Raw genomic sequence first — 15,574 nt, 5'->3', positions numbered from 1 at the left:
CCTATTTTGGGTGCTGGCCAGAAGTATCTTGTAAGGTATATGTTTTTATGTAGGGAAATAAACAAGTTCAGAAGTGAAGTCATCTTTTTTCCCACAAACCTTTAAGATCAGTTGACACAATAAATACTTCTGTTTGTAACATGTCTGTGTATTTGGGCTTACTTATTAAATGGCTAATCTTCAGGAAATTATGAAGCTTGGAGCTTGAGTTTAGGACTTAGGCAAGAAGCAGCATAAATGGCAGTTAGGGGACCTTTCAAAAAGTGACATTTAAAAAAATTAATGTTTACTTTTTCCTTGTAAGAGTCATTCTTCCTTTTCCAGCTTATGATATTTCTTGTGCTTCGATATTTGCTCTCTTTCTTTTTTAAAGGAGCCATATTTTGATTTTATTGATTATAACATTCATTGGATATAATAGCATTTTATCACTCTGTTTTCAAATAGAATGATTTAGGCAGTACATGTTTTTAAAGATTTATTTATTTTAGCGAGAAAGAGCGCGCATGTGTTCAAATGTGCAAACACGGAGTGGGGGAAGGGGCAGAGGAAGAGGGAGAGAGAATCTTAAGCAGACCCTAAGATCATGACCTGAGCCTTAACTGAGTTGGACACTTAATGACTGTGCCATCCATGCACCCCTGTTACATTTTGATAAAATGAATTTGATAGTATGTTGAGTGGTACCACAACCCCCATAGGATTTAAGTGTCATTTGGCAGTTATTATAGTGGCTTCTTTAGCTCGGTATATACCTGGCACTTACCTCTAAACATCAGCTCTGTGTTAAAGACCATCTTTAAAGTTCTGTTCAACAGTAGAGCACTTAATGTTTGTTGGTACTGTTTTGGTACCTGGAAATTATTTTACCATAGAACTGTTGTTAGAGGTAGTAGTTAAGTTTCTTGGGTAGCCTGCAAGTATATACAGCATAGCAAATTATATCATTAGATCTCATCTTCAAATTTTGGGGAGCTGACCCTGAAATGTCAGAGAAGGATGGGGAGGGACATGCTTTGGAGCTTGGAAGAGAGTCCAGTGGGTAGGGTGGATATGGCTGCAGGGATGGGGAGGAGTGGGCACAGTAGGACGGATGATGGCATAAGTAGGATGGCTGAAGGCATAAGTAGGCTTTCAGAATCTGAAAGGCACCTCGGGCAGCAACACCAATCATTAGTCTTGGTCACATCTAAATAGGCAGGTGTGGAAGCTGTTGGCAGCTTTCTCTGGATATCTACCTTATTTGGGTGAGAAGCAAAACTTTCTGGAGAACCGGTCCTTAAAGGCACCACTTAGGTCCATGTTGTGCCACATGTTTGAGCAAGGTGTCTCTTGAATCCCTTTAAAAATTGTGGGTATTTGTGACTGCTCTCCAGCAAATGCTGTACCATTAGCATGTGGCTGATCTCGAGATGACTGTGTAGTTCCAATAAAGCTAAGGATAGAAGCATAGTAAAACCAGTAAGGCCTTAGGGTTTGGCCTACTGATTGTTTTCAGAAACACTGCAGACTTCTTCGTTTTTACCTCTCCCTCATGGATCATAGGACTCAACAAACTGATGTCACCATGTCATTGTTTGTCCATTCTTCCTTTTGGAAGACCTGAGAGTTGTGTATTTTGTAATCTCTACCAAATAACAGGCTGACTGTGACTCAGCCAGAGGCTCGAGGTCTCTAAGTTTTCTCAGATCTTGGCTTAGTAACAAGAAGGAATAAAGCAAGGTCTAGCCTGCAGCATTAAAATGTGGGCTCCACATGACCCATCCATGGCTGGCTGTTTTTCTCTTTGTCTTTTTCTGTTGGTTCTCACCCCCATCTGAGGCAAGGGGAATTCAGAGAGAAGCATTTACTTTACTGCAGGCTCTGTGTGTTTTCTAGGTAAAGTTAGTAATGCTGAAATTTTAAGAGTTGCTTACATTTGACTTTTTTTTTTTAAAGTTTTATATTGAAGTAATTTTGGGCTTTCAGAAAGTTGCAAAGATTTTCTTTTTACCTTCACCTAGGTACCCAAGATGTTAACATTTAATATTTACTTGGTCATTCATTCCAACTTATATACCTCATTTAGATTTGCCAAATGTCTCACTGATTTCCTTTATAGAGGAAAGGATAGTTTCTTTTTCCAGGTCTAGGACATTTCATTTTGTTGTCATGTCTCTTTATTCTTTAATCTGGGAAGTTCTTCAGTCTGTCTTTATTTCTCAGCACGGTAGCATTTTTGAGCAATAGAGGCTAATTATTTTGTAGAATGCCCTTCAGTTTTGGTTTGTCTATTTCCTCTTGCATTTTTGGCAGGAATATCACAGAAATGATGCTGTGTTCTTCTCAATGCAAGATATCAGGAGGCACATGATTTCTGCTTGCCCCATTTATTGATGATGTTACTTTGAGCTTTTGATTAAGGCCAGGTTTCTCTACATTATAATGTTACTGTTTTCCCATATGTAGTTAATAAGTATCTCATGGAGAGATGGGAGATAATTTGAGACTATGTAAATCTTCTGTCATTATACTTTACCTACTAGTTTTAGCATCGACTGCTGATTCTTTTCCTGTTTGGGACAGTTACTGTGGTGGTGGTTGCCAAACTAGATTTTTAAAACATTATTGGATTGTACTTTTCATCTTTACCTGGCAAAGCAGACCTAAAATTTGTCTTAAATGAGATAATGAATTATATAATCTTTTATGTATTTATTAAATCTTGCAGTAAAACCTGGACAGTTGAGAACTGGATATAGTTTTTTTAAATGATGTACTGGGAGGGGATGGGGTCACCGTGGCCTTGTGCTCACTAGCAGCTGCATGTAACTCCCTCCTTAGCTGCTTCATCGGAGATCACTCGTGAGCTTTCCTTCCTCTGCCGTTGGAAGCTGCGTGTCAGAATGTACAGAAGTAGCTCCTTACCAGCCTCAGAGATGCGTGTTTTCTTTCAGGATATTAGGTTTCTTTTTTTGTGTTTGGTTTTGTTATACTGCTGTTGTAGAAATGAGAATTGCATAGCACTGGCTAGGTATTTTAAGAGTGTTATTTCCTATTACCTTTGTGATAAATGAGGTTGCTTCAGAAATAAAGGATATTTCCATCACTTGCAAGGATAGTAAACCTTTTTCTCAAGTGTTTTGTTTTTTTAACTTCCATATAAATATAATGCCTGATTCTAGTAAAATAAATTAAACTTCTTTAGTGTGGGCTTAAAGAATTCTGTTTAGGAGAAAAAATAAAATGTATTCTATTCTTTTCCTTATGTAAATGGCAAAACATTTGGAAAGTGTTTGCTGTTCAGACACAGACTTTGGAAAGATACCAGTGCTGTGTTCATTAAACACCCATGAAGAATAACTAAAGTAATCAAGATGGAATTCTTGAATAAAGAGTCTAGTTTGAGATTTAATTTTTTGTATTTATCCCCTTGGTGCCAATCACCATGGATATGAGAGATGGGATTTTGAGAAGTAAGTAATTGTGAGTTTGGGGCAGAAACCCTTTATGAATTAACTGAGTAAGTGCATGGTAGGTGTCCTTTTGGAAATCAGGTATATTGGTTTTTAATCAGTTCCGTTTTCTTTTTTCAAGAAGCAGTGACTGGGACCTGCTGATAAAGCCCTTGCTCAGAGGCACAGATCCCAGAGTTCTTAAAACGTTTTCCAACCATAATAAGTGAAACTAATTTTTGATGTTTAACATTTTTAAGCCTGTGAAATCAATAGGGCAGCATCAGTATTGAAAAAACGGAAGCCAAAAGTAGGACCGTGCCTGCAAATGGGCCTTGAAAATTGTTCCTCAAAAAACAAAAACAAAAACAACGGTATGCCATTTGTCCATGCACTATCATTGTGGCATAGCAAATACATATTTTCCAGAATCACATTGCCTTAAATTAATGATCACATCAAGGACGCATATTTTCTGGTTTGAGGGGACAGCTCAAATTCATATGTTTGAAGCCTCGATTCTGCTGACATCTTTGGTTTTTGCCATGTAGTAACATAGTTGCCTTGGGACTATCCCTCCTGTTGATTAAAACTTCTTTGTCATGGGGCACCTGGGTGGCTCAGTGGGTTAAAGCCTCTGCCTTCGGCTCAGGTCATGATCCCAGGGTCCTGGGATCGAGCCCCGCATTGGGCTCTCTGCTCAGCAGAGAGCCTGCTTCCCCTCCTCTCTCTCTCTCTGCCTGCCTCTTTGTCTACTTGTGAGCTCTCTCTCTGTCAAATAAATAAATAAAATCTTTAAAAAAAAAAAAAAACTTCTTTGTCATTAACAGTCTTGAAGGAGAGATAATGGAATAATATACTTGGGTTTGTGTTATATTGATGAAACTGTTCTATTTGTGGCTTGTTAACCTAAGGCCTGGGTTGGAAGTACATTGCATTCATTGATAGTGATCCTTAAAAATTCCATCCTTTGGTACTGGTCTTTCATGACATATTTTCTTTTTTATAATCCAAATTATACCAGTTAATAGAAGTGAGTAGAAACATATATTTTAAAATTAAGTGCTAAAGCCTAGATTTAATTAAGTAGGCAACACTTAGGTTGAATGTCACATTTTGCAAAGAGAATTTTCTCTGGGCACCTTCACTGGTGTTAGCCTGCTGTAGGCAAATGAGACCCCCTTGGTTTGACAGTGGTGAGTTTCTGCCATGGAATGGATCACGTCTCCATTACCTAGATCTATTGCTCAGGTTGACTTCATTTATAACTGTACAGTGTCAGAGTAGAAATGAATGAGAAAGAGAGGTTGTCTGTCAATTTTGTATAGTCAAAAGTCCTTAAAAATTACTTTTTCTGTAAATGACTCCAGTAGGATAGTCTTCGGCAGCACCAGCTAAACTTCATTCTTTGAAAACATTAGTACTTCATGTTGTAACATGGTCATTATTTTGTGTAACCTGAAAAGAGCATTCATTACATTGGCAGTATGAATTAAACGGAGAAATAAATTTTAATTTTGTGAAATTAAATAAGACGACTTAAATTTTGGGACTCCAAAACATCGGTAAAGTTAATAATGTTGACATATGGGTAGTTTGTTAATATTTAAATAACAAAGATGGGAGTGGCCTTTAAAAAAAGAAAAACACTAATGTTTGAATTAATTGAGTCGTGTTCTTTCCTAGTTAAATAAACAGAATGCTCTCTAATTTGGGGAGATTATTAATTTGTAGCCTGAGCTCTGTTTCTAGAGCAATTTCCTAAAAATTCTGAAGGCATTCTCATCGAAGAGGGGCAAATATACATTGGAGGTGATCGTTGCTGCATTTTAGGTTCCCGTCTAAGAAGGGGTCCTTTCTCAGAAATGCCATGAGTGCTCCTGCACTTGCTGTTCAGAATTTTTCCAGTGCGCTGCATTGTTTGGCTTTAGTTTCTCTGAGAGGACTCTGGCTACAGTGCACTCTTTTCATCTTGGGTTTTAGTTTTATGTTGACGTACATGTGGTGCTGTCTTAATGGAATAAGAACTTGAATCACCCCACTCTCCCCAGATAATGTGGTTTGGGCAGATTTACCTGTCAGAGTACCTGGAACATTATCATGCGTAGGGTTCAGAATTGATGTATTTGTTTAAATTGTTGAAATAAAGATTCTGTCAAACTTGGTAAGTTTAAAGTTACTTTTTGTCAGTGCTATTTTCAAAGCTCTAATTGTTTGCATTATATACAAAAAAAACTGAATTGAAAAATATATTACAATGAAGCAAATCTTGTCATTCTGAGCCCTTTTAGGCTATAATCCAGAGAGCAAAATTATTTTCTTTTCGTTTTAGTGAATACTTTTTTGGGGTAGAAATATCTTAACTACCATGTTTCCAAAGGTAAAACAGTTCATTCAGATATGAAACTGAATGTACATTCCAATTAGCTATTGTAAGAATTTATCATTGGAATGTGTGACTCTAAGAAAGATGGTACATGCTCTGTTTTCTTAATTATTGCAATCTCTTACCACTAAAGATTGGGTATACAAAATATAATGCGTTAAATATTATATATAGAGAGAGAGACTCTAAAATATCCCTTTCAACATTTCATTTTCTAGGAAGGATATTATTTTTGTTGCTAATACCAGAAGGTGTAGGTGAAGAATACATTATTTCATACAAAATCATCGAATGTCTGCCAAATATTTGAAACATTACTGCCTTGCCTTCTGTCCTTTACTTTTTCTTTGGGTTTCTTTTTGTTTGTTTGTTTCCTACTTCCAGTTAGGAGAGTTTAGGACCATTTTCTTTGTGGTGTGTTTCCCTGATACGCAGCAAAAAGGAATCTAGGACACTGGGGAGAGAAAAGCCCTCTCAGAGCAGCCTTCTGCTGGCAGTGGTGTGCTCAGCCGCCTGGGGAGGTCGGGCCTTCTCGGTGGGGGGGCTGTGTGTCTGTTAAGGATCATCTAGAACTGACTTGCTTTCATTAACTTTGGTCATTTCTCAGTGGTTTCTTAATTTAAAGTGTTCTTCTATCATTGCGTACTCTGAGCATGGTCCGGGGGCTTTTTAAATGGTGATTTTAATTCTTTGAAGCCTTGTTCTTCTTAGTTCTTAGAAGTAATTTCAGTAATTTCATATAGATGAACAGTTAGTGGACTGTGTGGGAAATAAGCTATGTCTATCCTGGTAAGGGAAGGTCTGGCTGTTTGAATTCCTTTACGTTGAGTTTAAAGATAGATTCATTCCCATAAAAAATTGTGTATACCCTTGAAGTTGGAGCGTATTAATATAAGAAAAATAAAAATGGGACCAAGTGATAGGTTTTCCTCTCAGGATTTTAGGTGTGCCTGCCTAGATCTCCTTGCGTTGAGGATGTCTTCTTTTAACCTTTTCTGTATGATTGGGTGATCACCTAGAATGGTGTTCCGTATGCTCTCTTTTAATTATGTTTATCTGTGCTTTAACAAATCTTAAGAAAAGATTTCAGATGTTACAAGTCTAATTAAAGAGACAGACAAAGCACAGTTTATACTGTAGATTTTTTCTGCAGTTCAATTAATCAGCATGTTTTCTCTTTTAATTAAAACCATTTTAGTAAATTAAAGCCCACAGCAAAACACATATATAATTTGTTTGTAATTAGCTCTTAATTGGTGGTAGTTGAAGCTTAGCACCCTTGGTTTCTTTCTTCATGATTGCCATTTTATTAGCAGCCAGTCATTAATTAATCTTTTTCTAATTAGCTTATAAAACTGTTGATGGCACATTATTGTAAATGTGATTTTAAGTTCAAAGCTTGTTAATAAGCTTTCTTACTTAGAAGAACAGAGATAAAGAAATTGCTGAAAACAGTACTACAGTTCTTTTAAAAAAAAAACTCTTTCTTATGGGGACTGTGTAAAGCATCTAACAGCTTATGGTTAATTTTTTAATGCTTTTTTTCCCTTATGAATGGGATAAGTTGCTTGAATATAAATGTCTATATCCAGGAGTAATTTCAACAGTATAACGTCTTTTCGCCCTTCTTTGGATTACTGTAATCTACATATAATTTGAAGCCTTAATAGTCATCATTAAAACAGGTGTTATATAAACTATTTCACTGTGAAATCAAAGTTGAGTATAGGAAGCAAAGTATATCTTCTTTACACCTCGTGGACCAAACACATACTATTTCTATAGATTGCAGATAAATCATATATGAGTATATATATGTGTACACACGCACTCACAGTATATATGATATGGCTATATATAAATATCTTTGTGATGTGTTTGAAAAACAGAATTTGTGGGGTTATGCTTGGAAGTATAAAAACTACTTGGCTTTAACTCCTAGACAGTTGAGGTATAAAAATAAGTAATAGGTTTCTACAGTTGAACACATACAGATAGGTGTAGCACACAAACGTGTAAACCTGTGCGTGCACATTTTAAGATGACAGCGGAATTAGTCTGGTTCTGTAACAGAAGACGACTTGATGTAGAAGGTGACTGGAGAGCGCATGGCCTGTTTGCAGACATCACAGCTTTGGCATCTCAGGTGTGATCACGGAGAGGACCCAGTCCCAGTGCAGACACCCCAGATTTACTACAGCACATCGCCACATTACATTGTAGTTTGAGTGAAACACATTAGCCACATCATATTCTTCACTGAAATTTACCACTGATTTCCCAAAACTCCTTAGCTGCGTGGTGTTCTGAGCTATTTATCAATATTAGCGCAGAGTTTTGAAAGTTGTAAAAAACAAGAAGCGTCATCAGTCCCTGGAAGAGCTTTTTCTTCTTTGCTTTTTGAACTTTCCATGTTATTTCAACTTTGGCTATTTCTGTGCTTGTTTTTATGAAGGCATTTTAGGATGCCATGCAAGAGACACTAGAAAGGGATAGCTGACAAGGAAAAAATTAAAAATTGGATAAAAAGTAAATGAATAATGTCATATTACCAAAAAGATGAGAGGCTAATTTGTGCCGACTTTTTGCTAATTTTGTTCAAGCCTCAAAATGAGGAGCTGTCACCCGTTCTGTGTAGCACTGATGACAGTGCCAATGATCCATGAAATAAGCCGCCGCCGGCTTTGTTCTGATAAGAATGAACAAATCTGCACCATGCTCGGCTCCCAGAATCTCATTTTCATACTTGCATGCAGGCTAAAAGAAATAAGCTGTTTGCAGGCTTGATTAATCAGACATTGGAGGGGTTTTTGTCTCTTTGATCTCTTTCGTCTCCTAGGTAACTTGCTTGACATTAATGTTGAGCTTGAGTAAAGACAATCAGGAATTGGCGACCAAACTGATATAAAAATGAAAGACCTTAACACTTTAAGTACTCCAGTAATGGTTCCGCTTTACTTCAGAAAACATCTGTTTTCATTTAATTAAAGAACAAAAGAGAATGGCATAAATATTTTTCATAGAGACCTATCATTCCATAAAAAGTTAAAGTATGATAATTGGTATTTTTAAATAAGTGCCTTGAAAGTGTTCAAAAGGGAAGAAAACTTCATAAATCTGTTACAAGCTAGTAATTTTGAGATGAGTGAAATATTTTATGAAATGGATAAGAAGTTTACAGTTACGCTAGATGAAGCTGTTTGAATAAATGATTATCGGCAAACTTTGGAATGGCATAGATTTAGCCGGAAAAACCAACTTGATTTTGAAAGTTTGTCTTTTCAAAATCTCTACTATGTTACAAGATGCTCCATTATATCTGTTTTACAACCCAATATGATTTACACATGCTAAACCTGTAAAATTGAAAGGAATTAAAAAAATGTCGCCGTGCATTTGCTTGAGGTTATGCAGACGCTTTTACAAATCTTCCAAGTGGCTGTAAAGATGAATGCCCCAAGGGTCCAGCCAGGGCCCTGCTTTTCCAACCAGCTAAAGCCCTTATCTTAAATCCAAGCAAAGTACCATTAATCTTTTTGAAAGACCTTTTATGGCTTTTAATATATCCCAAATTAGAACATTTTACACCCTTGGTTCCTGAAATATGGTGATAAAAAGCCTTTAGAGCTTAATTTTCCTTACCGCTTGCTCTGACCAATTTGCAGTTCTTTGTGATAATGTTTAGACACCTTAATTAAAATGCAGCAAAATATTGGATGTTCTATATGGAAAATGCTGATACTTTGGCTACACATACAAGAAATTCTGTATATATTTTTATTCATTTTAAACATTTTCTTTCCACACTGGGTTGCTGTAGTTATCTGATGACCCAAAACATTTTTTTTTTTTTTAAATATGAATACCATTGACCAGGCTTTTGTGATGTTTACTTTGGGCATGAAGATGCATTTTTCTTTTTATAGAAGTGAAAGGGGGTTTCTTGTTGGCCTATATTATTTGTAATACTGAAACATAGCGCGATATTCTTTTATCTTCGGGAACTCGGTTTAGTCATCTTGCCTGGGAAAATGAGTTTCTTCTCAACTGTCTCTTCCATAGAAGATCTTATTATCCTTTCATATTTCCAAATATTTCTGTTCTTTTTTCTTTCTCCATAGGAATAAGTGAAACACATTTTAAGCATGTGAAGGACACAAAATTGATAGGACTTTTCATCATCATTACAAGTTAAGAGATTCTTTCTGTAAAATACATAAACGAGGCTTGTTGAATGTTTATCACTTGAAGAACATTTCATTTAACCTAACCCAAGGCAAAATATAGTTGGAAAATATACCTTTTATACAGACAGGTCTGTTTGAAAGTATTACCTATAGTCCTGGCCATTTATTATATCTACTTAGTCCACAGAAATGATGGAGCCCTCTCGTGTAAATATGTGTCTTACATATTTTAATGAATTATTTTTAATAAATTTATGTATGTCTTATGAAATGTATGCTCTAAATCCTTACTGTGATGCTGATTGTCCTGGTCTGGCCTAAACGTTGCCAGAAAACTAAAAGCTTTTACTTTCTTAGGGTGTGTGACCATGTTGAGATGATGAGTCCCATTTAAATCAAACACATTGAGGTATCACTCTTTGGCTTATCGACCCCCAATCCAAAAAACCCGGGTTGGGAAATTTCAATAAGTCAAAATTATAAGCTACATGTTAATTTACAACAGTTTTAGAAAATAATTTTTTCACATGCTTAATGGTACATGGCAGATATGGTTCAGACCATTTTTGCTTTATCCTCCAAGTATATTCTCAATTTAAATATAAGATAAACTTGCCAAATGGGACTTTTGTTGGGAGGTAGACTTGGCAAAACTATATCATATATCAAATTTGCATTTGATACATAATACATAGGAATATAGCTAAATAGAAAAACACAGAGTTCTACATTTTACCTTTTGGAGGGTGAGGGGCAGGGAAGTTGCTAAATATTTTGCAGGGATGTGGAGAGACATGGCATGCATCTTCACACAGGTAGCAAGCTGGGTTTTAGGACGGTGGACAGTTTATTAGGTGCATCTGCTGCTCCACTGGGAGCCCGCAGCCCCCATGTTCCCAGCTGCCTTACTTTAGGTGGAACTGTGTGAATAGTTGTGAGCAGAGGACTGTGGGCAGAAACGATGTGTGTCGCTTCTGGACTAAAGCATTTAAGAACCAACATGAGACCCTCCACATCCTTCTCTTCTTCTTCCGCACCAAACTGGAAAGTCACGCATTGAGATGCTGGTGTCACAAGGTGGAGGAGCGCCCAGCCATGCCATGGCTGACTAGAAGGGACAAATGGAGAGTTTTTCCGGTGGAATCCATCTTCATGATAAATAGCCACGGTGTCTTTCTGGCTGTATTTTCTCCTCAGGTGGTGCTGCTTTAAGCCCTTTGATTTGTAGCCTTTTCTTAGTTGACTTATCTGAACTTTTCTATGATGAAGAACTGGAAACAAAAGGCAACCAGGGGAAGGAGACCAGTATTGAAAGAGTCAAACAGTTCGCATCACTGGCAGCCCCTTCTGCCTAGCCCCCAGTGTGAAGATCAGCTTTTTTTTGTTCAGTGCTCTACCTCTAGCGCCTAGAACAATGCCTGGCCAAACAGAACAGTGCCTTTGGGCCCTCATGATAGTTGTTGAATGAATGTTGTCTTGTGAAAAAAAGACGATGAAGGTGGTGGTGCTGGTCATATTGGTGTGAATTTGGGGACTCCGAAGTTAGTCTCTCTCAAGTGCTCTCCTAAGTCGCAGTGGATCCTTCTCTGGTCAGTGGTTTTCCTGTGGGTGTTGACCAGTTCAGCACTCTGATCTGGTTGTCGGGTTGCTTCCATTCTTCATGTATATTCTTACCTGGACTGGAAAATGGAATCAATGTGTGCTGTCCTTCATAAACCCTAAGCAGCGCTCGATTCCTCCTTGTTCGTTTCACCCTAAAGGAAACGGTCTCCAGAGTAAGCTGAAGGAAGTGTCAAGCGTGTCAAACCTTCACTTTCCTAAATTGGCTTCTCATGCATGTGCTCTTAACCCGCCCGCGATGCCTCACTGTTGGCCGGCAGGTCCCTAAAACTCGGGCTTTACCACATGGGCCTGACAGTGGCTTCTTATCTTCCCATCTGTTGTCCACTCATATGCATTTGAGTGAGTCCAGGGACAAAAAGGGAGATCGTCAGCCTTTGTTGTTCAACCTGGGTGCTTAACAGATATTTTTATTTTTGAGCTATCCGTGTAGGCAGGCATCTTGAAAATCAGAGCCACTACAACAAGAAGATCGCCCTGCTTGTCCCGGAGGTACTTGCTGAGCAAGTTCAGCAGCCAGAGAGCTGTGTAGAGTAGAGTATGCAAACTGTAGGTTATGGCATAGAGGCTAAAGGGCTGGAGAAGTACAGAAAGGAAGACTGTTTTAGGTTGATTTAGAGAAGAATGCAGAGAGGTGGGGTGGGCCGTGGGGTTGGGTGGGTGGGAGGCTTTGTTTTAATGGGACCTTACAGGACTGGTGCAGATGGGTGTCAGGCCGAGCAGGAACAGAGGGGCCCACAAAGGGAACCCTCAGGTGCTCTGGTCCTCGGGCCCGGCCTTCTCGCCTCTTAGCACCCCCTATATTCTGTTTTCTATCAGTGAATTAAAAGCTGTCGCCCATCATACCAAGTGCGTTTATGAAGCAGTAATTAGCTTTCCCATGTTTTATTAATCACATCTATGACTGCCAATCAGAGCTTCTGATCAGCATGAGATAACTGATGTGACCATACTGAGTTGCTATAATTCTAGCCCAGAGCAAGGAAACTTGATGTCTCTGTCAGTCTGTGCAGCCTTATCAGGGGTAAATTCCTGTTTGGCCTACTGAAATGCTGGAATAGCTTGAAGATCTTCATCATATCCTTGTGGACCCTCGAGGGCCCTCGGTTTGGGAAGGATTTCCATCCAGGAAACTGGTATAACCAGGGTATAGGGTCTGTGGGAGGTAAGGGAATCCGGGCCTCCTCTGCGCATTCGTTTACTTCGCTTCTTCAAGGGAACCTGAGCATAAGAATTTTAAATTTGTAGCTACGGCTTTCATACCCACAAGTTCTCAAGTATTTGTCTGACTGTCATTCTTGTATTAGCTGGAATTTTTTTTTCACTTTTTTAATTTTTCTCCTTTGTAATTCATAGCTTGGCGTAAAAATTGCTAAGGCGGTTGCCTGCCACAACTTTGTAAAAGCCAAAAAGGATGCTGAAAATTCACAGGTTGCCCGAAAAAAGAAGAAACTTGCATGGGGGTAAGTTTGTTTAAGACTTAGTAGTAATTCTAGTAACTTCATAGGAATTATAGAAATCCTGGAATACATCATATGAATCCAGTTTGTGTGTGATTGTTACTCATTTTATTCTTTGTGTCTTTGGTGCATATTTATCATACTGTAAATATGGAGGCATTTCTTTATCCTTTTTGATATTTACTTTGTCGTGGAAATGTTTTATTTTACTGCGGCACTTAGAAAGCATGCTTAAGAAAGTATTTCAAAAATCAATTGAGATTTCTATGTTCTTTATTTTAGGTTTGAAGCAAAGAAGAGATGGGAAACCAAGAGCAACATGGGATATATGTAGCTTGCCACAATTCCTCAAGACATTTGAGTCTTGTCTTGGGTTTTTGCTTGAGTCTTCAACTGCTCAATTTACTGAAAAGATTTTCCTGCTTATGTTAACTATCTCAGGAAACTGGTAGAAATTGGAAAACATAAGCATAAAATTGGGGAGTTGATTATTAAATCTTTTCAAGTCTTTCTAAAGAGTTGATTCGATTGAAGTGAATGAGATGGAGCATTCTGTTGTTTGTACAAGAAATCTCAGCGTACGTAGCAGGAAAAAGGATAGGACTTTGTTTTATTTATTTATTTATTTATTTATTTATTTACTGAACCCTCCAGTATAAAATCAGTTGTACTTTTCATTCATCTGGTGTAGTGTACCCAGTGAGCTCCTTCTTCTTTCTTATCTGTATCCAGTGTAACTGCACTTATTCTGGAATCGTGTTTTTAAGATTGGCGTTTGTTTATAATGGATTAGTCATAAATGCAAGAAAGTCTCAGTTTATACTGTCTTTATAAATGACTTTAATTATATTAATGTTATAGAAGTAATTACTGGTTCTTTATTGGAAGCAGTAGAATTGATATTTCATAGTCAAATAATGAAAGCAATTGATTAATTTTTATATACCTTCAGATAAAATATTAATAATTTTTAAAAGGTCAGAATGTAGTATTTGGACGATGATTTAAATTCAGCTCTGCCTGGAAATGCCTTCCTAAATATCTCTTTCAGCCTTATCATTCCTTAAATTATGAGACGGTTTTTAGAAGAGAAAGAGGGTATAATTGTACTAGGCAGTTACAACTCTAGGCGATACAACTTGGAACCTTCTAAGAACAGTTTGATTGTTTTTCCTCTTTCCCATTACTTCTTCTTCTTCTTTTTTTTTTTTTTTTTTTAAGACTTTATTCGAGAGAGAGTAAGAGCATGACCCCGGGGGAAGAGCAGAGGGAGAGGGAGAGAGATCGCAAGCAGACTCCATGCTGAGTGTGGAGCCTGACCTGGGGCTCCATCCCAGGACCCTGAGATCATGACCTCAGTCTAAATCAGGAGTCTGATGTTAAACTGACAGCCACCTGGGCGCCCGTCCCATTACTTTTTAAAAGATTGAATGAATTAATGAGCATAAAGTGGATTGGTGCCACAGGAGGTATTCATTAGATGTGTGTTTCATAGACCTAACTAGAAGGGGCTTTGAGAAATCTTATAAGAAGTAGGCAAATAAGACTGGATGTTTGCTGGTTTGACATCTTCGTGCCCAGCAAGTGCTCAGCAAAGGTAGAGAACTGCTTACTGCTGCTTTGCTCCGTTTACCTCCCTTCCTCAGCCTTCCTCAGCCTTCCTCAGGGGTTTGGTAGCTTCTTTTTATTTATTTATTTATTTTTTTAAGCATTTTATTTATTTATTTGACAGGCAGAGATCACAAGCAGGCAGAGAGGCAGACAGAGAGGTGGGGGGAAGCAGTCTCCCTTCTGAGCAGAGAGCCTGATGCGGGGCTCAGTCCCAGGACTCTGGGATCATGACCTGAGCCGAAGGCAGAGGCTTTAACCCACTGAGCCACCTGGGTGCCCCAGAGGTTTGGTTGCTGGCTGGTATGAACTTTCTCTGGGTTGATGATGTAAATTTGGGAACATTAGAAAATAAGTTATGATTATTGTTTGATTATTGTTTTATTATTAGCAAAATTCTACTAATTTATGGTAGCATATTTAATGTTCTTCCTATGTTCTGGAATAAGGAAATAACTAGTTGCTATTTAAGAGAACAAAAATCATATCTTGCTTCCATTTCGGTGAGAACCATTATAGAAAAAGCAAGATTTTAGGAGACTAGGTATCTACTTACAGAATTCATCAAAAAAAGGCGTCCAGACCAAATAGGAGAAAATCTTTTATTTTATGATTTAATATCCCCTGTTTTGTTTACCTACAGCATTTCATTTCAGACTCCTCATAAGGGAATACAAACTTCCAGTATGGAAACCTTTTCCCTAAAAATCCCATTGTGGGGAAGTCTCCACTGTGCAGTCCGGTGGTTTTGTCTGAAGCATTAATATGTCACCGTGGCACGGGCGGGCAGGGTAGGTACTCGCGCGCCCAGGGCCCGCACACCGCCGGTTCCCTGCAAGCTCTGTCTGTTTTTCCTCTCCCGTATGCACTTCCTTCACT

The 15,574-nt window shown here is 38.1% G+C and overlaps 1 protein-coding gene across 2 annotated transcripts in view; it reads left to right on the top strand.

The window, feature by feature from the left end:
* The window catches only part of FAM204A (family with sequence similarity 204 member A), a 32,689-nt gene extending 19,086 nt beyond the window's left edge, over positions 1-13,603 (top strand). For both annotated transcript variants that reach the window (XM_047702459.1, XM_047702460.1), the window contains exons 7-8: positions 12,984-13,090; positions 13,370-13,603. In XM_047702459.1, the coding sequence (XP_047558415.1) occupies positions 12,984-13,090; positions 13,370-13,421 (159 nt within the window). In that variant the 3' untranslated portion in view covers positions 13,422-13,603. The remainder of the gene's footprint in view (positions 1-12,983; positions 13,091-13,369) is intronic.
* Positions 13,604-15,574: the final 1,971 nt, after the last annotated feature.

The sequence above is a fragment of the Lutra lutra genome, chromosome 14 (genome assembly GCF_902655055.1).
Source record: "Lutra lutra chromosome 14, mLutLut1.2, whole genome shotgun sequence".
Lineage (NCBI taxonomy): Eukaryota > Metazoa > Chordata > Mammalia > Carnivora > Mustelidae > Lutra > Lutra lutra.
The sequence above is the reverse complement of the archived record's forward strand: the minus strand, read 5'-3'. Positions and strand labels throughout refer to the sequence as shown.